At 40.0% G+C, this 24350-nt stretch overlaps 4 protein-coding genes across 5 annotated transcripts; all 4 read right to left on the reverse strand.

The window, feature by feature from the left end:
• Positions 1 to 172: 172 nt before the first annotated feature.
• On the reverse strand, positions 173 to 10283 carry arhgdia (Rho GDP dissociation inhibitor (GDI) alpha). Its single transcript, XM_029508430.1, has 6 exons — positions 10193 to 10283; positions 3731 to 3931; positions 3018 to 3101; positions 2572 to 2648; positions 2375 to 2438; positions 173 to 1896 (listed from the first exon to the last, which is right to left on the reverse strand). Exons 2-6 carry the CDS (start codon positions 3918 to 3920, stop codon positions 1694 to 1696), a joined length of 618 nt encoding a protein of 205 aa, XP_029364290.1. The 5' UTR covers positions 3921 to 3931; positions 10193 to 10283; the 3' UTR covers positions 173 to 1693.
• A 1174-nt stretch (positions 10284 to 11457) lies between these two features.
• On the reverse strand, positions 11458 to 14488 carry alyref (Aly/REF export factor). Of its 2 annotated transcripts, none has more exons than XM_029508262.1 (6): positions 14133 to 14488; positions 12564 to 12722; positions 12314 to 12461; positions 12094 to 12157; positions 11838 to 12024; positions 11458 to 11748 (listed from the first exon to the last, which is right to left on the reverse strand). In XM_029508262.1, exons 1-6 carry the CDS (start codon positions 14370 to 14372, stop codon positions 11734 to 11736), a joined length of 813 nt encoding a protein of 270 aa, XP_029364122.1. In that variant the 5' UTR covers positions 14373 to 14488; the 3' UTR covers positions 11458 to 11733. The 2 variants fall into 2 exon arrangements, with proteins under 2 accessions (XP_029364122.1, XP_029364120.1); XM_029508260.1 differs by having other exon boundaries at positions 13131 to 14276.
• Positions 14489 to 15272: 784 nt separating this feature from the next.
• On the reverse strand, positions 15273 to 19140 carry mcrip1 (MAPK regulated corepressor interacting protein 1). The gene is made up of 5 exons (XM_029508866.1): positions 18766 to 19140; positions 17375 to 17468; positions 17063 to 17181; positions 16165 to 16269; positions 15273 to 15960 (listed from the first exon to the last, which is right to left on the reverse strand). Exons 2-5 carry the CDS (start codon positions 17380 to 17382, stop codon positions 15896 to 15898), a joined length of 297 nt encoding a protein of 98 aa, XP_029364726.1. The 5' UTR covers positions 17383 to 17468; positions 18766 to 19140; the 3' UTR covers positions 15273 to 15895.
• A 458-nt stretch (positions 19141 to 19598) lies between these two features.
• On the reverse strand, positions 19599 to 22214 carry ppp1r27a (protein phosphatase 1, regulatory subunit 27a). The gene is made up of 3 exons (XM_029509076.1): positions 21390 to 22214; positions 21053 to 21203; positions 19599 to 20474 (listed from the first exon to the last, which is right to left on the reverse strand). The coding sequence occupies exons 1-3, from the start codon at positions 21823 to 21825 to the stop codon at positions 20354 to 20356; spliced, it is 708 nt and encodes a 235-aa protein (XP_029364936.1). The 5' UTR covers positions 21826 to 22214; the 3' UTR covers positions 19599 to 20353.
• Between the last annotated feature and the right edge of the window lie 2136 nt (positions 22215 to 24350).

Raw genomic sequence — 24350 nt, forward strand, 5'->3', positions numbered from 1 at the left:
TCAGGGATTTCATTTATAAGTAATCAGTTTCTTGTGGTATCGCATTGTCCATCATCCATGTTGTCCATTTAAAATATTTTGTTAATTAAAATCAATGTATTAACCATGTTATTTGTTTGTGAAGTGCTCAGGGAGGCAACAACTGAACAAATAAAACGAGGACACCCAGAGGCCCAGTCTGAAGACTTTAATGTGAACACAGCATATCAGTAAACTGTAATACAAGTAGCACACAAAGACAGACCCAACCCAGAGAAAAAGCATCAGTCCATGTTGCACTAGAGCTGAATGAAGCTGTAGAAACAGATACCGTTCCCACACTTAAGGAGTGTATCAAAAAAAAAAAACAAAAAAAAACACCATCTACAGCATGGAGGGGTGATCATCAGGGTCTGGTTGGGGACTGATGTCTCTAAATGGGTTCAGAAGTCAATTACAGACAATGTTTCACCTCACTGATGTTGGGTCAGCAGGAGCAGCATGTGGTTGTAAGAGACTGGAGGCACAGTGGACACAGGCAATGCCAAACTAGAGAAACACAAGGTGATCAAGTCCGGAAAGAACTATGGTAACACCTCAGTGGCAATATGGCCTCAGGTACCAGAGACTAGGTGACACGACGTGGACTCTTACGAACAGTAGCTGTAAATGACCTAAAAGTCTATCTGAATGATATTTAGAACAGTACTGGATTAAGACTTAATAAATGGTGTAAGTTTGCAAATAGCAGTGACATAATTGACATCTATTTGTAATGACTTATGAATCTTCAAGCCCGTAATAAAAGGCATTAAAAGCCCTTTGTCTTGATTCCCTGCCCATATATTACAAATATTGTTAAAAACAAGCTCACGTGATGGTCTGGCAAATATATGAAGGCAAATGGCTCAGCTAGGTTTTTTAGGGGTTTTTGTTAAGGCCACATGGTTGCCAAAATACCCTGATCAGAACAACAACCACACCTAAAGCAAGGGGGTAGCAAGAGGTTAGAGGTAATTTGCTCCCCCTCGTTCTCACAGCAGATTTTTCCAGGTGCTAAACCCCTTGGAAAAAAAAAAATAAGAAAAAAGCATGTTCTCAATTCCAAATAGTTTACCAAGACCCTGGTACAAATAATCTGCTCAAAGGCTTTAGGAGGACTGCGTCTTAAACATTGTGTCCAGCAATGATTGCTCTGTAATCGTACAGTGGTGGTGTACTTTATAGCACTACTGATTTCTGTACTGTGCTTTCTAAGGCAGATTACAGTAATTGTACGAAACAATCTGAAAAATATAGAAAGAGAAAAGAGGGGAAATCAAAGCAGCAATCTGAGGAAGGATTCACGTAGTTCATTCTCAAACAGCAGTTAACTTTTTTTTTCTTTTTTTTCATTTTATAAACAAACCATAACTGCAAAATCTGGATTGTGCCCATTGTTTGCTTTCTCCATTTTTTTAAAATTTAATACTTAACATAAGTTGGGTGCAAACAAATGAGACATTATAGGAGGAATGATGAAGTGACTGGAATTTTGAAAATGGAAAACTAACTAAGAGCAGGATGGGGCCGGGGGGGGGAATCAATGGACGGAGAGAGCAAAAGTTTAATTTGACACATAATCCAGAGATGAAAATAAAAAGAAGGAATGAAAGCAAAAGAAAGAGGGGCAAAGCAAAGGGAATACAGTGACAGGAGGAGGGCAGGGGGGAAATCAGTCTTTCCAGTCTTTCTTGATAGTGAGGCTCCAGTCCCAGGAGAGATGATCGAATTTGTCATCATCAGTGAACTTGGACTTGATGTTGTAGGTGCCGCGAGCCAGCATCCCTTTGGGCGACTCCTCCATGGTGGTGAGGAACTCGTATTCCTCATTTGGTCTGGGCCCATAGCTACCAACCATGTAATCCGTCTTGTCAACTAGATATTACAGATGACAGGATAAGGAGTTGGAAGGAGTTTCTTAAAGGCAAATCCTCAATTCCAGATTTACTGCATGCATGCACATTTATAAAGCAGAGACGCTGCCTCGTATATTGAAAATTACCATAGGTGAGTAACTGTATGGAAACATCTACCAAAATGCACTCCAGTGCAGAAACATGAACTCAACCAAGTCATCGATAAGTATGACAAACAGCTTTCAGACCAAACAGACAAGAAACAAGAAAGAACAGCTTGTCTGGCTCCATCCGAAGGCAACAAAATCCACAAATCCATAATCTAGACCAAATGTATTCAAATCTGTATAAGCACTGGAGTCTAAAAAGAGAATGAAGGAAGTTACTGGTCCTAAGTCCCAAAAAATGTATCTGGTACATAATCCTTAGTTAACCACAATATCCAGATATATCAGATAGAACATGTTAATAGCATTGAAACAAATGTGCAACTTTACCTTTGACTCCTTTTCTGAATGATTGCTGAATGTATTTCAGGCCTGAGACAATATCCTTGTTGACCTAGAAGAAGAAGCATGGTTCAGCTTGCTGAGCAGTTTCTCATGATAAATATAGTTCCGTTGAGCAGCAATAACATCCGCATGCCTACAACAGTTTTTGAAAACAAACAGATACGATGATCACACTCTCTCACCTTGAAGTTGATCTTTATTCTGTATTCAACGCCCTCCTTCAGCACAAATGGGTTCTTCCTGAAACTATCCAAGTCACCTGGCAGGGAAAAGCAACACAGTAGGGGGGAAAAAGAGTCAGTGATACTGAATCCCAGCTAGCACAGGACTTCAAGTGAGGCCAGTTCAGAGTGACCACTGAGGGAGAAGAGGTCCCATCAGGAAATGGTTCATTAACCCACTTAAACACAAATCCACAATCCATCAATGATCTATATGTTCTCCAGCAACTCTCAGTGGGAAGACAAATGATGTCTAATTAACAGAATAATGATCCAGGAGGTCATTAGGTTCATATTAGCACACAAAGGGGAGTGGCCACTGTTCATAATTAATGTACTGTCGGGGTTCAGTTCACGTGAAAAATCCGTTGTGGTTTGTTCACATTCCGACCTGGAACTCTGCTCACCTTGTAGATCGAGGACCAGAGGCTGTGGTGCTGTCTCGCATACCAGAGTCATTCGTGTCACCTGGACATTGGGAGCAGTGGGATCTGAGAGAGGCAGAAAGGTCACAGAAATCAGACTCAGCTCTCAGAGGATCACAGACTGACTTTACTATTAAATTTCACCATTTGGCTTTCTGTTATTGTTTTCTTTAAGTCCAAAAATCTCATTAATAATTTATTTTATGAGCAAAAAACTATTTGATGTAAATGGTGATACTCGTATCCTCTGTTGCACTGGCACTAATCTACTGCATGACGCATCAAGCTCTACTTTTCTAAGCATTACTTCAAACATTTAATTAGAATTTAAAACAAACAATGACATTATAATACAGTGTATATATATAATACAAGGCAAGAAAAGAATTTACTGTCATTTGGTGTGAAAATTCTTACTCAACACTTAGTGCAACTGAATTGTTGTCACAACAAACAACTGGTTTGATTCGCTGCACTATTGGTAGAGCAAATACAGAGAGCAGCGGCCTCACCTGCATTTGGAAACAATGTTTTGGCTGGACACACACACACACACACTTAAAGATTACAAGCTGTGATTCACTGAATGAAACCAAATTGGGAGCAGATAAGCAGTGTGAGTGCGAGTGTGGTTAGCTGCTGGTTTTGCATTTGTTTTAGAAGACCACGGGAATTATTTGACAGCAACCACTGACCTGCAACCACACTAGTGTTCCCCAGCAGCGCCTCCTTGTACTTCCGCAGGCTCTCATCATCTTTGTCCAGCTCCTGGATCTCCTGTAAGCTCTTCTGGGCAGGAGGTTTGTAGTTGACTGCGCTATCACACTCTTCGTTGGCAGCTGCCAATTCTGCCAGCTGCTCTGCTGTGGGTTCCTGCTCTGCCATGGTGCTGAACTCTGAAGGAAGGTGACAGCAGAGAGGCCCGGTTAGAGGACAAGAAAAACTTGCATGGCGATGTGAAGCAGTTGTTCGTGGATACAGTGGAACCAACAGTTTGCTTAATTTAAACTTAAAGTTTAATGTGCAACCTTTTTTTTCTAAAATGTTCACCACAAACTCAATATGGAATACAATGATCAACATTATTTTTAGCAAGAAAGAAGACGGTTTTACTTTGCTTTTGTTCGATTTGAGCATTGGTGTAAGATTACACTTGTGTACACAGAAGTGCACAATTGTACACGCTGGCTGAGATGAGAGCCAGGAGATAGGACACGCTGGCCCTCAGTCCTCTGTTGTGCCGCAAGTTTCTCTGAAGCCACAGCAGAAACGTACACAATGGGGTGGTGGTCTGTTCTCTACCATGAACTATTTCAGCACACAGACTGCTGAGGAAAAGCAGTGCTAATACGAATATTTACGCCCAGCTGCACTGTCATACCAGTCACTACTCATTAGAAGCAAAGACACTGATTCTGAGCAGGGAGCAGCACATTAGGATAGAACAAAGAGCTGCTTGGAGTAAGATAGACACTGCAACTGTTGATTGGAAAACACTTCCAATAACATCTGGTGCACAGATGTTGGCTGAAGCCCAACTGATCGACACCTACAAAAGCCAAGGGGCAGCTGGATGATGACATGCTCATAACGCTCATTCTGGGCGAGCTGCTCTTTCCCTGCAGATCTCAGAACTAACAGCACAGATTAGTCGAACTGTTGGCACCGTCTTCATAGCTACCAAAATACAAAGCATGTGCTACGGCGTTTATAGTTTTGATGCAGACAAAAGCACGCTTGATTTTTTGTCACAGAGAAAAATAGTTAATTCAGCTGCCAAGCAGCTAAGCTTTCAAACCTCCCTTCCTAAATGTTTGCAACATTTGCATGTTGAAAGTACTCTGCTTCCTGTATTTGAGAGAACCAGTATGCCAAAGTCAACGATTTATAAAACTACACTGTCAATGCTTCGAAGAATTAGTAATGGGAAGATAATTTTTGTGAGCATTCTCTCTCTTGTGATATTATGTAGAGGGCAAAAAAACAAACCAAGGACCACGAAACATCCTTGCTTAAATTCTGATGATGTAATCAAATTTGAAAATACTGAAAATATTACCACCCAGAAGTGAAAAAAGAAGATAACTGCATAAACCCAATTAAGACAAAACTGGTTTAAAGATACCATAAATAATCTTTCTCTGTTACTTGTTTTTTTTTTTTTGCAAATCAGTGTTATCATTGGAGTGAAGGTCTTTACAAAAACAAGCCAACAAATCTGACAAATGCAAACACAAAGGGAAACCACCACATGACAAATGATCCTAACTGATGGCACTAAATAAAACAAACGCAACACACACTATTTACAGTCTGACTAATCAGAATAAATCACAATACTGCAAAAAGAATCAAAACCCAGTCTGGTTTGCGGCCCTGCCATTCTGTCAAACTCTCTTCTTGGCTCTATTATGCCTATATACAGATATCAGTCAGGCAGGAACTGAAAATGCAGCAACATTTTTTATTTATTTTAAATAGGGCCTGTGTTCCCATAAAAGCACAAATTCCTTTTTTACTTTAGCATGTCAGCTATTTTTATTTTTTTTTTCTTATCAGACAGAGTTTAATGAGAGACTCCTTGTTACAGAGAGACGCCACCAGATAACACATTTATGTTTTTCTTGTATTAAGGAACAGGTTCGTTTTTTTCAGCTTCCTCTACTTGCCTCTTGCTGTACAAGTGCTCAACCACCATGGGCTGTACTTTTAATTAGAGGAAGTTGCTGGGTCAAATGCGGGCAATGCGTTTCTCCACTGCAGCTTAGGTACAAGATCAGACTGTCTGAAGACACAAAGGTGGATGCAGTCAGCTTCCACTACATTAAACTTGAATGAAGAACTGTAGGAGGATTGGACAGAAATATGTGCGCAGATCAAATGTGCAGCATTTCAGAGAACCTATTACTTAATTACCTGATTATTTTATTACGGGATTGTAACTATTCTGATCATCAATCATGTCTGTTTGAAGACAAAATGTCTCTGGTTTTAGTTTTTTTTTTTTATGTGATTATTATTTGTTTTGAACTCTTGCTTTGGAAATAAGACACTGGACGAGATAATGTTGGGCTCTGGAGCTTTGTAATTCTTCAGATAAAAATTTTGCCAATTTTAGATTTAATTTAGGCAAGGCTCCTGTGTGGCTTTTTGCATTTGGATATAATGTAATATAATGTATAATGTAATATTTCAAAACTTGAAGTAGGATTGAAGATAAAATAACAAAAAAGTAGCAGACCTATTCGTAGAGTCCTTTGACTCCACGAATGCATTACATTCATAGCTTAGTGTGCACGTGCCTGTAAATCTTCTGTCATAGTCTTTCACTGCACATCTCGACATAAGCACCAAAACATTTAAATGCATCTGTTTCTGAGCATGTTATACAATATTTACACAGTCAAATCACTCACAGGTCTGGTTTTAACCCAGTATGAAATAGTTCATTCAGCAAATTAAAGTTTGACATACTTCGTAAAATAATTAGTTTTAACAATATTGACATCAACACTGTCATTGTGACACATTCCTTCGAGATAACGCTACTCAAACAATACAAGCTGTGGATAACTGGCTGCATACTAAGCGGTCGGTGCCAGGGCCTGTTAGGAGACAGCCCAGAGGTCATGGGATCATACAAAGGAACACTGGATGTGCTGTTAAACTTCACCTCCTCAGTATCCAAACCTGCAGTCCTGTGTGCTGCACTCATAATGTGTTTGCTTGACTGGACTAAGCAGCAGCAGTTTTACAAACACAACAAGCCTGGCAGCAGCTAAAACTCCAGATTAGGTCTGTTCCTTAGCAACAAAATTGATTGTGGAGATTATGGAAAGTGGGATTATAGCTAATGAGGTGGTCAGGGACTGGAGAGGAAAGTGTTTGGAGGTGTCACATTAAGAGGATTTTCTTGACAGGAGTCATTAGTGCCACTGAGAAGTTAGAAGATAATAATCAGTAAACTCAAAGAGGACCAGGAAATCCTTTTGGGATGATACAAACCTTATTAATTGGAGCGCAGGGGTGTGTGTGTGAGAGAAACATAAAATCTAAATCTAGGTGTTTTGTACAACTCAGTCAACTTTCGTAATGAAATAACAAAAGCACTACAGCTGGTGACTCATAACTTGGATTGCTGTGACTAGGAACAAAGTCCACAGAGACAAAAAGAGACCATAAATATTCCTTCTTTAAAAGTTAAAAATGGCAGCCTCTGAGAAGTGACATTTAGCTTTTGGATTTAGTGCTCTATTGAAAATGTCACTCACAGATCTCTAGCAGCTTTGATCTTTCTCTGTTCGCGGCCTCCCTCATGCAACACCCCGCCTGCAAGAGACCTTTGGATATTTCCCATGTAGCCATACCATTTCTCAACACTTCTCTTTCTTCTTTATCACTTCTTCTTGGTCATTTTAGCAGCTTGTCAAATTGTGGGGTCAACAATCAGATTTGCTGCAAGTAACAATTAATTAATATAAATGATTTTTATTTTTCTAAATAAATAAGCTTAACAAGCATTTTATACAACATTGTAAATGTATCTGAAGCATTTTACACTGAGCATTTCTGACCTTCTTTTAAACTTTTTTTTTTTTTTTTAAATCCATAAAAGCTCAACGGAACTTAATGACTATGAAATCAGCAACTGATATTCATCAAACTCTTGCATGCAGATCAGCACCAGCAGCGGTTTGATTTATTATTTCTACCTTCCGCTAAGTGCTGCTTTCAGGTTTGTCACATGAGTTGTGCAAAATGCAACATTAGCTGCAAATACTTAAGCTGTGACAAGCAATAACTCTGTAACTAACTAGAGCAAACACAATTTGCAAAATATTGATACCATTTTTTAAATTGTATATCTGAAATGCTACTATGGTCCTAGATTCTGTTATATAGTGCAAACTTCCTTTTTTGGGCAAGTGCTTCATGACTCATATCCTTTAGAGCAATAAACCACATGCTGCAGCGCTGTGGAACAACCCATTTTCTAAATGTTCTACCCTGAAGGCTAAACCAGCACAACTGCTTTTCACAAATGGCGAAAAGACACTAGCACTGGCTAGATGTTATGCCAGTAGATAAAATCATGATGGGTCCCACCAAGTTGTGGACAGTACAACACATAAAAGCTTTGAGGAAGTGTTGCACCCAGAGCTCTTAGCAGAGCTGATGTAATACAGAGGAAACCAACCTCAACAAAAACACACAAGGGGGTAGAAAAAAAAATGCAATGAGATTAAAAGTAGAAATGGAACATGCTGTAAAAAGTTTGCAAAAACTGATTCTGCAAAAATCTATTGGGATGTTAACATCCAAAATAACTTTTACAAGATGATCTTAAATAGTCATTTTTTTTAGAACTACAGATGTACACAAGATTAATCTGATCCATTTAGAAAATGAACAGCTAAGAGAGGTGGCTATGTGAGACAGAAACAAAACGTGCTTCTATCCCAGGAAGGACCAGAACAAATAGGAGGCTTTAAAAATAGCCAGTGAGAAATCCCTGCAGGAAGCCATGAGTGAATGGGATAGCCAAGGTGCCAGCTGAAAGGTCAGGGCTTATTCTCCTGCTCTACTCAGCTCTCTCAGCGTCATGCCCAGATTCAGTCTTCCTCCCTGGGAAACAGCCTTTGGTCAAAATGACCGAGTTGACAGAATGCAGGATCGCAGCTGTTTATTTGTCTTCTTAAAGAAGAGTACCAGTTCGATGCCATTTAATAGATGGTAATTCAACAAAATTACTGTTTAAAAAGCTTAATTCTGTAGTCAAGAAAAAAGTGTGGAATTTAATATTTGTAGTTTTCATAAACATTTCAAATTACTAAAGACAATCACTTCTATGAGGAGGTGCTTCGAAAAGACCACCACTGAGGCTGCGGAAAGCCATGTTGTACCTGAGGTGGACCAGGGAATGTGAGATTGAAAGATTACTCATGACTATCTGAAACAGGTCTATGTGCAGAGCAACTGAGCAAGATATCTGCACATGTTCCCCTGTTAGACTGAACTAAAATGGGCATGATTTGTCCCGGAAGACTTATAAAGCTAACTCAAAAGCACACACAGACGGGAAGGTTTGCCTCACAAAATATTTTTATGCCATGAAGTAGACAAAAAACAAACAAAAATCACAGACATTGTGAATATCTAAATGAAGAATTTAGAATGAACTTCACTTCATTTGGGATGCATACACCTTAGGTGCAGTTCGAACATGTTTAAGTTTATGGCACTGAATAACATGATGATCATTTAGTGGTTAAATCAAACTACTAAGGTCAAAAGAAACTGCACAATCCACGACACTCAGTCGTTGCTGCAAAGCTGCAGGTTCTTGGGATTAGATGAAGACTGAGACAGCTCTGATGAGCATGCATCATCTGAAAAGTTTTCCAACTCGTCTAAAGGTGCAGGCCATTTCTCAGACAGGAAGACCAAGCTCATAAAGAAATCACTTGTCAGCCATACTGCGGAACACCTGGTTAAACTAACAAAAGTGGGTGTCACTGGAAGCGAGTTTGATTTCACTAAATGTGATCACAGTGCACCTGACTAGGGGAGGCAAACGCCAACATGGAGGCCAACCATTTAGGTGTGGACCCCCAGGGGCTAATTCAAATTAAAAGAGGGACGAGTTCCAGGAAGTGACAGAAAATGTTCCTCTTCCACCACATGACAGACTGGTCAGTCTCTCTCACACTTTGGACTAAATCACCCGGGCTGTTACTGCTATGATCCAGAGGTTAGTGCATTCATGGGAACAAATGAATACAACGGCTGACATTATTGTTACCTAACGGCCAACAATGTCAGCAAAGGCCAGCAACACCCGGAAATGAACAACTAACTAAGTTCGAGCTGCCGCCAAATGAGCTTTAGTACTAAAATGAAGGCGTGCTAGAGCGTAAAAGTGCGTTATCGGCCGGGAAAATCTACAAATACCCGGCTACAGCCTGACCACAGGAAGTGGCTCTTTGGTAGAGAAAATGCTCCTTTCCGTAATTCACTTTCTCGGCTTTAATTTAGCTCAGATTGAATCGATAAAAGGTCAAATGCGTGCTAAAATGACCGTGCTGTCTAGTTGCGAGTTGCTCGTCAGTTAAAAAGGGATTATGAGAGAAGTTTTTCCGTGTTTGTTGAACTCTTACCGTTATCCGACTGCTGAGCTGGGAGGTCTGCTGTGAGCGGGGCTGAGGGCTGCTCAAGTGAAGCTGAGCAGGAAAATCTGAGGCGACGGCTGCTGACACCCGTCCGCATCCGGCCCGACGCCTTCAAAATAAAAGCATGGCTTCCAGCGGCGTGGGGTCCTGGCAACGATTTTCTAGCCCAGACTCACTGAAATTAACTCAGATAACCCCATTAGCTACCTAATTAAATTAATACATTCCAGAGAAACTCTATTTCTTACTCCATTACAGTTATTTAGATTACATTAGTTGTTTATTATCAGATTCATTCAATCTAAAGAACGTGGCTTGCTAATACACTGCACTTCCTTCCTTTTACTTTTTCCTCTACTCACAAATTATGTATCGAGTAACAAAGTATGTGAAAGTGACCAAGCATGCATGTTGCTTGGCGTAAAAATTGGATACCAGATTACTGCCGATCAGCTGTTTCAGATATTTTAACCTACCAGAACACATAACTATGTAACGACTCACACAAAATATAAAACTAGTATTTCACGAACAAACGGAAGTGGTTAACTGACTGCTGAGCTGGGAGGTAAAGCCCTGACTTTAAGGCACTTCCGGGAACATTTGCATTCGAAGTGTGCGGGCATGCAATCTGCACTTTTACTCATAAATTGTTACCTGGATCAGTCGAGACAAAGTTTGCTCATTTTTTTATTCATTTGCTTTTTACCATACTAGACAACCTCATATTTTATAAACAGGAACATAAATTTTTGTGGACCGGTGAATCCAAGCCGAAGGCGTGGCAAGCATGCACAAGCACAGTGCATTTCAAGCCAGCAGCTTCTGAAGGTAAAGTTGACATTAGTTAAGACCATATATGGTGTCCGCTGATTTGGCTGAAGATAGTGCCATCTAGTGGTTAGACGGTCGGGGTGTAGTTAGAAATCAAGTTTGATGGAGGGCAGGAATTTTTCATTGAGAATGCCACAGCAAGATTCTGTGGGATACCCAGTAATATAATACATACCCTACAGCAGTAATATACACTACTAATCAACCCCCAGCAAATCTCTAAGCCCCCCTCATACTAAAACATCAGCTATAAACTATTTTGTCTGAGGATTCCTGGGTAGGTTTTAGATGGAGGGAGTTGTGTTACTTAAAATTAGTTTTTTTTTTTTTTAAACTGGTATGAAGTTTTACTGGACAGCTTTTCTAAAAATCCAGATGGATGAGTAGGTGCATGGACATTGAAACAAACAGCATTTGGTTAATATGCACTGCAGGTTTTATTAACAAGCCTCAGTTACTACAGGGTAGAGGAAAGAACTGGGAAATCCCAATTCACATTAACCTACAGTCAAAACCATTTTCATCAAAAAAAAGAAAAAAAAAAACACTGGTAAAAAACACTTTGGAGCATTTAAAAGAAGTTGGAACAATAATTTCAATCACATCAGAAGACAGAACCAAGTGTAAAATACTCTGCACATCTGACAACCACCTTGTGCAGACAAGGGACAAAAACCCCAATTGAGCTTCATATCTTAACTGGTGTCCATCTGTGAAAACACAATAGGAGCAAATTAGGCAGCTGTCAAAACAACAGTGATCAATTGGTGACAGTTACCATATTTACTGCTGAACATACCCTGGCATTATAGGCATCTAACTGGGCGTCCAGTTCCTCTGCAGACAGCTGCTGCTTGCTGCTACCACCGCGACCACCTCGGCCCTTTCCTCTGATACCACCTGCGCCCCGTCCTCCACGACCTCTCTGCATGCCTCCAAAGCCTCCCCCACGACTTCTATTCATGCCTCCACCACCTCTGTTCAGGCTGAAAAGAATGCCCATCACATGGTGTCCAAAGACTGCACGCCAAGTTTCCCCAAGAAACTATACTTACCCCTGCATAGGTCGCCTCTGTGTGTCAATCTGTGATGTGACGAGCTGTATGTTCATAGGCCGCCCTAGAGAAACAAACATCCAATAAATATAACACTTTGGATAGAGAGGTAGTGCTTAATTGGCAGAAATCTTTTTTTTAATAAACAAAACATCCACATTAGCTATCAAATAATGATAAATGCATCAGTTGATAGCTCTTCCACACAAATGAGGCATACCATCAAGTGGGATGCCATTGTACTGTTTCATGGCCTTGAGGGCATCTGCCCTCCTTTCAAAGTGTACATCTGCGGTTCCCAGACTTCTTCCTGATCTGTCATAATGAACTGCAGCCTTTTTCAGAGTCCCAAATTCAGCAAAAAGTTCCTGAAAAGGAAAGCAAAACAGTGATAACCTATTGCTTTAAACCCTGCTGTTCGGCGTTAAGCTCATACTACAGAATAAATGTGGGGGTGTAAATCCAAATACCTGAATATCTGCATCTGAGACCCCAAAGTCAAGATTGGAGACAAGGAGCTTCCCTCCAGTTTCCACACCAGCTCCTCCGCCACCTCCAGCAGCACCATTGAAGCCACTGAAGCCATTGTCGAACATGTCATGCTGCCACTTATCTGGAAGTTGTTTCGGCTGCAACAGATGAAAGAGAACGCACCTGCTGACTTCAGGATCCCCTTGCCTCTGTCAATCACAGAGTCCACACGGCTGGGTGTTGGGGCAAGCAGGGGTTCCACTTCCAACAGTGCCAGGGTGCTCAGCTCCCCCAAGAGGGTCCCCAATGTTCCCTGCCCACCCCATCACTACAAGCAAGTGAATCAGTTGGGACAGAAGGACATACACAGGACAAACAGCTATAAAAGGCAAGGGGATGTGTTGTACAATCACCTCTACATACAAATATACATAATTAAATTAAAAGTTAGGCCTAGTGGCATCAGCTGAGACTCTACACATCAGTGACTACTAAGTCAAAACTGAGCAAAATGTCTTATCTGAAACCCCCCACAATCTCAATATTAAACCCTGAACAACTTGTACCAATATTGCCCATTGTTCTGTTGCCATCTGCGCCTCCACCAAAGGCTCTCCAGATATGATCCTCGGGTACACGGGGAGGGGGTCGCCGTCTGAAGCACCGTTGCCTCCAGCGTTGCACCATGTTTCCAGGCCCGCCCAAAAGTTCATTTTCAAGCCACAAAACTGGCTTTCAGGAAGGGAAATTGTCCATAAGGGTGGGGATTGACCAGGAAAAACCACTAAAAATGGCCAGCTACCCCCTTTATGAGAGAGTGGATTATCAGCGTCCATTTTGAGACCACGCCATTTTGACTGGGGCTTTGTTGGGTTGTTCTATGAATTCATTCACATTTAACAGGGTGAAGATTTGCCATTTATGAGCCCTATCTGGAGGGGAGGGGGTTTAAGTCCACTGATCCATCCACAAGTAACAGCCACACGGGTTGAAAAGCCACCAAGCAGGCCTCGTTGAGAAACCCGCCAGCCACTCCCGAACAAAAGGCCGCCTGGACGCTGCGCCGTGACATGGACCAAAACTATGCTCCCGACGGTGGTGGAAAAAAATCATTTGAGGGTGAATTTTCTCCAAGTGGCTTCCTTTCACCATCACTCTGATACTTGGGGTGGAAACGACTGTTATTGCCAGTGGAAGACTAGCTCTAATTTAAGGTGCTGGCTTCAAAATGGCGCCGTCAGGGCCCTCTTGATCCAACTTTAGCTAGCCAACACGGCTAACACATTCGCTCTCCAAAAAGGCCTCTTCTTGAAAAGCGGTGCAACACATATTGGTTGTGGGAGAGGGGACAAACTACGTAAACAACTTCCATAAATGCTTAACCGCAAATTACAGAGCTCTCCTCCGAGGGAAACTCGGCGGTTAGCGTTTACTTTATTTGCTTGACTAGCATGCTGGCTAGAAGGTTAGGAGGCAAGCCTAGTGGAGAATAGAAGGACGCTACCCAGGCATTTTCAGGTTTGCCGAAGGTTTTCCTTTCTCTGCACATTCCTCTAACTTTCTCATACCCTGCTGTAAGGCGTTGGCCTGCCTCTAGCGCGGTTCAGGCTCTGTCGGTTCCTCATGGGGCCGGATCCACCGCCTCTGCCTCCAAATCCGCCGCCGCTGATTCCAAGACGCCCAGCGCCTGCTCCTCTGCCGCCGCCTGAGCCTCCGCGGCCTCGACCTCTTCCACCGCGGCCTCCACCTCTCTGCTGCCTGTTCTGCTTGATAATGTCATCTAGAGACATATCCATTTTATCGGTCATTATGCTGCCCCAATAATGCTAAACTGTCAACAAAATGTAAAAAAAAAAATACACCCTAGGTTGATTGGTCCCTCTCCCTGCCCTTTCACAGCTCCACTCTGCACCGCTGAGAAAACACAATGAGCCCGGAGTATATAGACGAACTGGTACGTTGCGCACAGCACGTGACTGTGACGTCACCACGCAGTAAGAGGACGGAAACAAACGCCACCATACAGGTGTAAACAATCTAAAGCATGGTGTGTACTTCTAATTTGATCAACACACACGACTGGATTGTGCTAGACAGTGGGCAGTATTTATAGTGGAAGTTTTACTTCCCACGTTCAAATCATTTAAAGCCAGAGAAGAAACAACAAACTAACCAATCCCTCCAATATGTTTTTTGGAGCCATCATGCTCCCTAAATATGAATATTTGACTTTGTCTTTAAGCCCCCACCATCCATGGTGAGAAAAAGGAGCCTAATGGAATCTGTACATTTCAGCTCATTCAAATCTTTAGCTATTTTCTGATAAATTACTCCCAAGTATTTTTAAATTGTGAACGCAAGCAATAATAAAAAATGATAGTTACATGCAGCTTTTGTTATTGCATAACGTTTTCCTAATTATCTGGCTTTATATAGAATTTCCTACAGTGGAATAGAGTTTCAGCACTCAGGACAGCTTTCTTTTTTTTTTTTTTTCATCACGCACAAAATACAAAAAACTCATGCAGTTGTTATGTATAACTTGATACAGTCACAGTGATATTATTGAATCTGGTCAATAGTTATGTTGGATCAATAAAAGGAGGAGTACTGTAAAATTCCTTTATTCAAGATTTTGTAAGGTTTTGGGAAGAGGGAGGTTAACCAAGGGCAGCATACTTGGGGAGGTCTCTACTTAGTAAAGTCCATTTGAGAGCAGGGAAATTTTTAATAAAAACGTTGGCCTTCTACATTGCATTTGGCTTCCAAAACTTGCCCCTAAAGTGAGCATCCAATGTGACAATTGCATTACTTCTACAATTTATTGATCAAACTAGCTTCCCAAAAAAACCCCAAAAAAAAGAAAAAAAAAAGAAAAAAAAGGGGGGGTAGTCAGCCCTTTCGCATTTTCCTCCATACTCATGAGTAACAGTAGTAAAGAAAACAGTATTTGTGTTAAGACTGCAGTCTTCTGTGTCCTGTGGAGATTCAACAGTTTGTACCTCAGCATCAGATGTCAGCAAATTTTGGTGAAACTTTGCAACAGTCCCATCCAAATAAAGAATGTATATATGAACATTTTGTAATTTGAAAAACATGAACCAAGACAGAGGACATTTTGTTCTCCCTGCAATCCTGGTTCTTTTCTTCTTCGTCAGTTGTAGAGGAGAGAGAAAGCAAGGGGGAGTCATTATGGTCCAGAGTTTAGAAACAAGATTGGCATTCTGTGCTAGACTGGCCCTCAAAGCTGACTTTCTGGCTGACAGAGGGCTGAGGAAAAGTTCTTGAGGATAATGGGTGGAAAAAAGTGCCCGGACTATCATGATAAAGACTAGGACTTCTTGGAATCCTGTGTGTTGCGCTTCTTGAGGTCACTCAGGTCCACTGGTGTAAAAGCTGCAAAGGCAAACAGAAACAAGTTGATAACTGGCTTATGCTTGATTGATTTAATCCTTCCATGTCACAAAAAATATTATACAGTACAGGCCAAAATTTGGACACACCTTCTCATTCAAATAAATAGGAAAGTGTGTCCAAACTTTTGGCCTGTAGTGTATATTTAATAATTTGACTTCAACTTTAAAAAATATCATGACTCACAATGAAGGTTAGGATTTGGGTTCTTCTCCACATACTCCTGTGGTCCGCGGTCATTACGCTCACTATTTTGTGTTGATCTGATGTCTCTAAGCACACACTGCCAAGCTGAAGAATAGTAAATGCTTTGGTTACATTAAGCAAATCCTTTCTTGCCGTTCAGACTTGTTATTAATAATATGATGAAATAGACTGAAAGTAAATAGCAAGTTAAACGTAATGAAGCTGCCATAAAGCATAGTTTGTGATTATCTGACCTACATGATCATTCTCATCACTCCCTGATGCATTTTCAACCTCAAGTATCATTAAAGTGTTTTCTGAGTGGGTCCGAACGTTGTTTGTTTCAAGGATGGTTGCTCTTGGTAAACACAATATAAAGTCCAACTAATGGTTCAGCATTATTCCAACGATTTACAGGTGGTGGGAACATAACTAGATATGCAGTAATGCATATTTGTCATACCTCAAAGGAAACAAGTTACCCCAAGTAAACACAACTTTGTGATTAAAATTCCACAAGGCACCTTATATAGACCCACACAATGAATAATGTGTCTTTCCCCTGGTTTTGATAAAGAATAGGAAATAGACTTATCATTAAGTTGAGAAGGAGAGACCTTACTTCATGTTAAAATGCTATAAAACAAGAGGGCACAAAACCTGCTTTCAGAAACTGTTTCAATTCATTAGATCAACCTTATTCAGTGTACTCCTAGATTTAAGTGATATGAGATATAAAGTATTTCTTACATTATGTGATCATAAATAAGTGGCAAGTTCTCACAGGCACAAAATCCATGCTGCTACAAGTAAGTTCTGTTCTATTTTTATTATAAATCACATAAAAGGCTTATTCATAAAGCCAATTCTACACATCAATCTTAAACAATATACTTACTATCATGTATAAAGCGCACATTTTCCTCATGTGCTGGGGTGAAGAGCTCCCCACTGTTAGTAGGGGATCGGGGGCTTGAAGTCCGCTTGTAACTATTCACCATCCTGGGAGCAGATGAGCTTCATAAACATGAAAAGAGATAAATTAGCAGTATTTACAGACATTCATGCAATAATTGTTATTTTAATGTTTTGTTCTTTTATTTATTTTTATAAAATTCATCTGTGTCTAATGCCGAACACAGTGCATACCTAAAATTCAATTTGTAAGATTTTTGTATTGACATTTTCATGCAGTAACTTTTTTTCAGACCTGGTCATTCTGTTTGCAGTCTGTACTTGCTCCTCGCTCCTCTATGGTGAGTAGATTTGAAGGATACAAAGGTTCAGTAGTCCTTGGCTGGATTCTAAAAAAGAACAACAGCAAAGTACATTTACTTACATTCTTCAGTACAACTCTGAGATATTTGTATGTTACCTTATAGTTTACTTAGTGTTTTCTTTTCATGCAACCTCCAATTCATTTCAGAGAGCTCTGTGTGCTCTATATTAGTTTTTGCATAGAAATCTAAACAGGACACAAATAATATGATTTGCTGTAAACAAAACTACCCAATGGTATTATACCAGCAGGGTTGAAATGGTTACTGATTAATCCACATGCTTGAAAGAAACACTGGCAATAGTTTCAACAAAATTTTCAAGTAAATATTTCAAACTCGCATGGGTCTAACTTTTCAAATGAGAAGATTATTTTAGCAATTTAAGTCATTTTTTATTAATTCTCCATTTTAGGCTATTGATCTAGAGAAAACAAGCAGTGTGAAGTTGTCTCAAATGTTCCTGCATCATTATCTAAGCCTTGATGATGATCAAAATAATCATTAGTTGTAGTATTATATAAATGTGTTTAAAATAATCATCCACTATTTTAATAACTGACCAATATTTTGAGGACAAACTATTTTTATTCTTGGCTCTCTTATGAACTACTCATCTGTTCCATATATTCATATAAACCAAATACTTGATTATTTGAACTCAGTGCCAAACAGTATTAAGCATTTGAAGATAATACTTGTGGTTCACCAAAGCTGTTGGTATTTCTGATGTTTCAACTAAACGGTTGGCCACATTACACAATAATAAATGAATGAATGGCTGCTGAGACGTAATAGTATAGTAATAAACCAGCCTCTAACCCATTTATTTCGGTTGTGCGAATTTTTCCTTGACTTACACGATTTCTAGAGTGGTGTATCCTGATCATACTGTCACCTTACAATAACTTTAGTCAAGGGGTCTCCCTCGTAATGGAGTATTTTTACACGGTGGCACTCCACTGCTTTCTAAAATGTCATATCACAGACCCGCATTTATATGAAAGCGAAACAGATTCTCGACATTTGAGTAGCTCACGCAAGTGAATGTTATCCATTTACAGCAGCTTAACATCATTTGATTTGTTGCAAAAAGTCAAGTAACATCTGTGACTGTATGGATGCTCTTAACGTAACATTAAAATGGTTAAAAAGCTTGTGCAATTAAGTCAAACATCCATGAAAGGAAACAAACACTGACGTTAATAAACCGACAGGCTTTTGTTTACGTTTTGAATTCACTAGCTTCATTGGTGTTAGCAGCAGACTACAGAGACAAGCCAAGTGTGTTAACCTAACTCTAAGCAACAAAAGCCCGTATTACCTTTAAAATCGTTTCTGGTTGTTTGGATCTGTGTCCCCATACAACTATGTCCTGACTGGTAGCTAACTAGAGATCTGCTGACACAATACTTTCAGCTAACTGTAGCCAGCTAGCTGGTGATTTACATTGTCTTGGAAGGTTAGCTTAAAACAGCTAACATTTCACCAGCGTTCATCGGGACGAAATATTTCTTAGGAAGTTAACACAGTAACGGTATCTTCGACATACCCACTAAAGAATACAGTGTTAAAATATTGAACAAACCTTTTTTTTTTTTTTTTTTTTTTTTTTTTTTTTTTTAAACAATCGCCCCTTTCGAGTTCTTTATTCAGAGACAGTACGCCGTTAAAGCTGGCTAAAACGTTGCCAATGCCAACCAATCATTTCCGGAAAAGGACACGGAAGTGAAACGGTTCTGCTGTACATACTATGAAACAGTATCCATTTACTATATTATACTATAATAAAGCAAAACAAAAGAAAAAATATAATCTTCCTCACGATTTTGACCAAAAAAAAAAAAAAAAAAAAAAACTGCATTTATATATTTATATAAGATATCTTATTACTTATATTATTCCTTTTATTAGCTTATATTACTTTCGGTCTAATTTTCTGGTTTCATAATTTGAATTCAGCAGCTGTTGCTGAATTAAAAAACCTGATGTATCTCAGGGGTCGTTTTGTACCATTATAATGATACTTTACGCAAAGTGTACACAGTGTGTGTGTTTGAATAGCTGCAACTTGAAGTCATGGCTATGAATATATAATTGTGTTCCCCTGAATTTTCCTTAAAAAGACTCCACAATAGTAAGCCAGTCATATTTATGAAACTTTTCTTTATTTATGAAAACGTAAAAAACATAATTGAACAGAAAATTATAAGACTTTCATCACTGGGTTTCTTACGTCTACCACAGAAAACTACAGCAATGTAATAGGGAACAAACACTGCAACATTAGAATTTCTTGTCTGCATGAACAATTTAGTTTTTCCTCTTTTTACTTCTGACAAATGAGTGAAGTATCAATTATTTGTTTCAAAAATCCCCTATCTGCCCAGCAGTGAGGTTATATGACTCTTTGTATAAGACACAAATATCTAGAAATTCAATGTTGCAAATTCAGTATATTGTATGACCATATTCATCTCAGAAAGGACTATACATAACAGGTTCAGATAATGTTTCCATTCAGTGGCACATTGTTGGCATTATGATATATGAGCTCTGCATGAAGACATTAAAATAGCATTTGCAGCATGGACGCAATCAGCATGTTGAATACAAAACGCACTAAATAAAGTAAATTAAAACAAAATATTACCAGAACCCAAAATAATGTTAAAATGTTTGCCACAGCAAAAAAAACAAAAAAAAAAAAACAACAACAAACAAACAAACAAAAAAAAAAACATAGCAAATATGTGCCAAAACTTTGAAGCACAAAAACAGAAGCTTTACGAGATCAGTGACATGATCTGAGCGCTCATCTTGTTTTTTGTTTTGTTTTGTTTTTTGGTGTGGTGGCTCATCTTCTTGTCCTTTCTGTTGATTTTGTGCCTTGGGTCCATATAACCCCCCCATCACATGCAACCGGTCTCAAAAAGTTTGGTGAGCTCTTTGCAATCGGGGTCAATAAGGTCTGCCGGCTTCTCGCCACTTTCATTCTCTGCCTCGGTGCTTGCTCCCACTGACAGCAGATAACTGAGAGAACAACAAAGGAGAATGAAATAAAACCAATGAAGCATTTCTGTTATTAACAAACATGAAAAGATTACATTTATCATTTATGTTAGTGATTTTCTCCATTGGTTTTTGTTTTTCTTCAGAGGTATTGGTACAGCTCAATTGTGGAACAGGTAATGACCATCATTTCTCTGCAAATACATAAAAAATATTTCCCCGATATTTGGATCTTGAAAATTATTTTCTTTACAGTGTCCTCCAGGGCTTGATGCTGAAACCAATTACAGTACTGGACTGTATTGGGAGGGTTGAATTTTGTCACTGCCAAACAAGAAATGTATACATTTTTATACCTGTTGTAAATGCTCAAATTATAATGACCACTTTCACAGAAAGATACTTTTTGTCTAGCAAAGCTGAGATCTGGGCTTGTTCCTTGTTTCCATCATCCATAAGTCGCAGAGGATATTCTAACTTTCATCTTCACATTAGCCTGTTTCTAATGCAGTATGGTATATTAGACACTTATATTATCCATGTTTTTTTGGAGCAAACCTTACTTTTATTTGTCACCGCAACTTAAAAAAAGAAAGTACCTGGCAATTTCTGGGTAGCCATCACTGCATGCCATGTGAAGTGGTGTCCAGCCATCCTCATCTCTCTGGTGAACATCAGCACCATATTTCACCAGCAGCTTGACCACCTCCAGGTTGCCTGTTAGCACTGCTTCATGTATTGCTGCCATGCCTGCATACCAGACTAAAGTTAGTCCTCTACAGCACCTCTGCTGTGAAAAGCCTTTCACTCAGGTCACTGTAATTCCACGTTTGGCTTGGTTTCCAAAGTCAGATTTGATCAGTGTATTCTTTTGAATGCATGCAAGGAATATTGCTATACAATGAATAAAGTAGATGGTACGGTAAATTAACTCACCGGAATGGAAGATTGTATCCACACGAACTTTCCTTGCCCTCATGAACCGACCAATTTGCTCCAAATCTCCTCGTCTAACGATATCCTGGAATATGATGTCATTGGGGAAGTGCACAGTCCTCTTTGCAGGTGTGACTGGTATTACAGGCTTAGGATTCTCCTGTGCTCTTGTGCGATGTGTTGAACTGTACCGCAAACCTTTGCCATATGAAGGGTCGTACGTTGATGCAGCTTTGTATGTGGAAGTGTATTGTGATGGTGTGCGATATGTTGAACTGTACTGTGTTGGGGTGTACTTCATTGTAGAGGCATATGTGGATGTGTAGTGTGTTGGTGTGTAATGTGAAGGGGTGTAATAGGTGGGTGTGTGGTATGCTGGTGTGTACTGTGAACTGCGTGTGTACGTTGACACTGGTACATGGTAGTTGTACTTCATCACTGCAGTGTTGGTGGCTCTGCCTCCCCCTCTGCACTGAGTCCAGGTTGAGAGAAATGAGAAGTCCCACAGAATGCACCAATCCAATAAAAGAGCAGTTTCCTTTGCTGCGTGTCCTTTCTGTCCACTCGTCACTTGTGTCTTATCCTTTAGTTTCCAGCTGGAATAGCTCCTGCTGTTACACACTTTCCATATTACGTGTAGTTTTCAAATCCTTTGCTCCAATTCACTGTCCCAAATGTCCTTCTTTTAGCTGGTGTTGTCCTCGTTTTTTTTTGTTTGTTTGTTTTTTTTCTGGTTGGTTGGTTGTTTTTTTTTTTTGGTTTTTTTTTTGCCTCTTTTTCGATTTCTCCCGTCTGATTTTGGAAAAGGTTTGTTGCACAGTATGCTTGCTGTTGCACACAAGTAATGTCTGATGTAACTGTCTGAAGGGGACCCCTATATATCTCCTGTTGGGCTATTTTGGGGCCTAATATCCAGTGACTTCAGTCTAGAAATGAGTGGCCTTCGTCCAACTCCTCCCACCATACAGTCACATGTTCACTGACACGGCACCCAATCCTACATCATAAAAAATGTTGACAACCAAAATGTTCCCTTTGAACCCTCCTTGAGACATGTCCTTACACAAACACCCAAATTCATCTCAATTAATATCAGAGTTTAACATTTCCAGAGGGAGACGCCGTCTCAGAATCATGTACCTCGAAGTTTGTTGTCATTTTACCTCTCCTGAGCCATTGCGAGCCATCAATCATCTTGTTCTGGTGTTCTGAATGCATTGCAAAACAAAGAAACAATGTCAAGGAGCAGCAGCACATGATTTCATTTTGTCATGTGTTGTTAAGTTGTCTGCTTACCTCATGTCTGATGGCGCAATAAAATCTTAGCTTCACTGTACTGAGTTTGAAAATGCTTACAATTTAAAATTTGATAAGGCAGAGGAAATGATAGAAATTCATCACAATTTCCCAAAAATCAGTCAAGTGCTTTCAGCCTCTTTGCTCTTGTTGTCTATATTTCTTGTATTCCCAATTGACCTACAGGTTTGCCATGTGACACTTCATGCCTGCCCTTTGCATCATAACTGGATACTCCAATAAAATTCTCGCTCGGAGGTTATCTGTGGGGGGTGTGGTCATGACCAGCTGTGGGGGCAAAGTGAGCAAATTTAACCTCTCCCCCCTCAAATGGCGATGAAAAGTCACATGGTTACCAGAAAGGTAGCTGTTTACAACACTGAACATTTGCCATACAGTGCAATACACGTGAAGAAAGAAGATGAATCCGGCATTGTCCGAGAAAAATGCAACATTGATATAGATGAATAAACGCTAAGCTTAATGACATTTTCAAATGCAATACTATATATATATATAGAATTACATGCATTTTCACCATTGTGGGGGATGCTATGTCTGTAGTGCTCTAACATTGTGATGGTGGCACCAGCTGTCCACAGACAGACTTTGTAAGGTAAGACAGAGCTGGTTATAACTGGTTCATGAAAGATTTGGAAGAGGACTTGGGCATCTTAGAGATGCAGCCGATGGAGCTGAAGAAATAGCGCGGGGCAGGCTTTATGTTTCTAAAGCAAACTCTAACTCCTTAAGGTTGGGCCCTTCTCCAGACCTCGATCTTCTCTCTTATAATTTGCAAAAATTCAGATGCCCTCCTGCATACACTACTTAATTTGTTATTCAGAGTTCATTTTAGATATTCAGTCTGCTTATTTCTGAAGGCTTCGCCTCTTCCATAACAGGGCTCTTGCTCACAGATTTCAAGATTTAAAGTGCAGAAAAGCTACGGCCTTTGTTCAAAACTGAGAAAAAATTTCCTTTACGGTATCACACCTTGGTTGAAGCAGTTTTACAGTATATTGCCATTTTTTAAAATTATTACAACAAATCATCAACAAAGAGCTCTGAGTGTCTTTGTAAATCATTATTCATCGCCTCCCCACACTACTGGTCCCTAAACAGGAGGAACAGGGGAAAGAGGCTTAGAGCTAATGTCTGAGCAAATTGAAAGGAGAGTATTTGAATGTTCACAGCTTGAGGAGCGGACTTAAAAAGCAGCTATCACATTTCACAGGCTCTTATATGGTATTGTGGGGACGCAGGGGTGTCCCCGAGCAATGGTGATACATCTTCCAGCTTTCCTCACTCGGCTGCACGGCCACTACCTCACCAGAAGAATTGAGAACGTCCTTTTGTAGGAAATGTTTGTTTGTTACAGCCCAGTGTTAGGTCCACTCTTGGACACATGCCAGAGAGCGCTCGTGCACGATTCTTGCTATACATAGTTTCAAGCTGCCCTCCCCCTGCCAACCTGACCTTTAGGAAACATGTTATGATCTGTCAAGTTACCAGGAAGTCAAAGCTGAAAACATACAAGTGCATGGAACATTATGAGCAACAACATTAATGGAAAAGGCTTTTTTTTTTAATGCTGTTTTTTTTATGTGCTAATTTCTGCACCTCTGTCTTTCATCTGCTCTTTGAATATTAGAGCTGAAGTTGATA

Source organism: Echeneis naucrates, chromosome 8 (assembly GCF_900963305.1).
Source record: "Echeneis naucrates chromosome 8, fEcheNa1.1, whole genome shotgun sequence".
In the NCBI taxonomy this organism is placed as follows: Eukaryota; Metazoa; Chordata; class Actinopteri; order Carangiformes; family Echeneidae; genus Echeneis; species Echeneis naucrates.

What these genes read in the sequence shown, in the direction of transcription:
- mcrip1 (XM_029508866.1), bottom strand. An exon ending in TGTGCGCTTTATACATGATA is followed by an intron (nt 16,270 to 17,062) that starts GTAAGTATATTG and finishes ACTATTCTTCAG; the next exon opens with CTTGGCAGTGTGTGCTTAGA. An exon ending in CCCAAATCCTAACCTTCATT is followed by an intron (nt 15,961 to 16,164) that starts GTGAGTCATGAT and finishes TTGCCTTTGCAG; the next exon opens with CTTTTACACCAGTGGACCTG.
- ppp1r27a (XM_029509076.1), bottom strand. Translation starts at nt 21,825, where the DNA reads ATGAAGTACAACTACCATGTACCAGTGTCAACGTACACACGCAGTTCA. An exon ending in GGATACAATCTTCCATTCCG is followed by an intron (nt 21,204 to 21,389) that starts GTGAGTTAATTT and finishes TCTGGTATGCAG; the next exon opens with GCATGGCAGCAATACATGAA. An exon ending in GGCTACCCAGAAATTGCCAG is followed by an intron (nt 20,475 to 21,052) that starts GTACTTTCTTTT and finishes TTGTTCTCTCAG; the next exon opens with TTATCTGCTGTCAGTGGGAG.
- alyref (XM_029508260.1), bottom strand. Translation starts at nt 13,400, where the DNA reads ATGGACGCTGATAATCCACTCTCTCATAAAGGGGGTAGCTGGCCATTT. An exon ending in CAGAACAATGGGCAATATTG is followed by an intron (nt 12,723 to 13,130) that starts GTACAAGTTGTT and finishes CATCTGTTGCAG; the next exon opens with CCGAAACAACTTCCAGATAA. An exon ending in TCTCAGATGCAGATATTCAG is followed by an intron (nt 12,462 to 12,563) that starts GTATTTGGATTT and finishes TTTCCTTTTCAG; the next exon opens with GAACTTTTTGCTGAATTTGG.
- arhgdia (XM_029508430.1), bottom strand. Translation starts at nt 3,920, where the DNA reads ATGGCAGAGCAGGAACCCACAGCAGAGCAGCTGGCAGAATTGGCAGCT. An exon ending in TCTGGTCCTCGATCTACAAG is followed by an intron (nt 2,649 to 3,017) that starts GTGAGCAGAGTT and finishes TTTCCCTGCCAG; the next exon opens with GTGACTTGGATAGTTTCAGG. An exon ending in GAATAAAGATCAACTTCAAG is followed by an intron (nt 2,439 to 2,571) that starts GTGAGAGAGTGT and finishes TTCTTCTTCTAG; the next exon opens with GTCAACAAGGATATTGTCTC.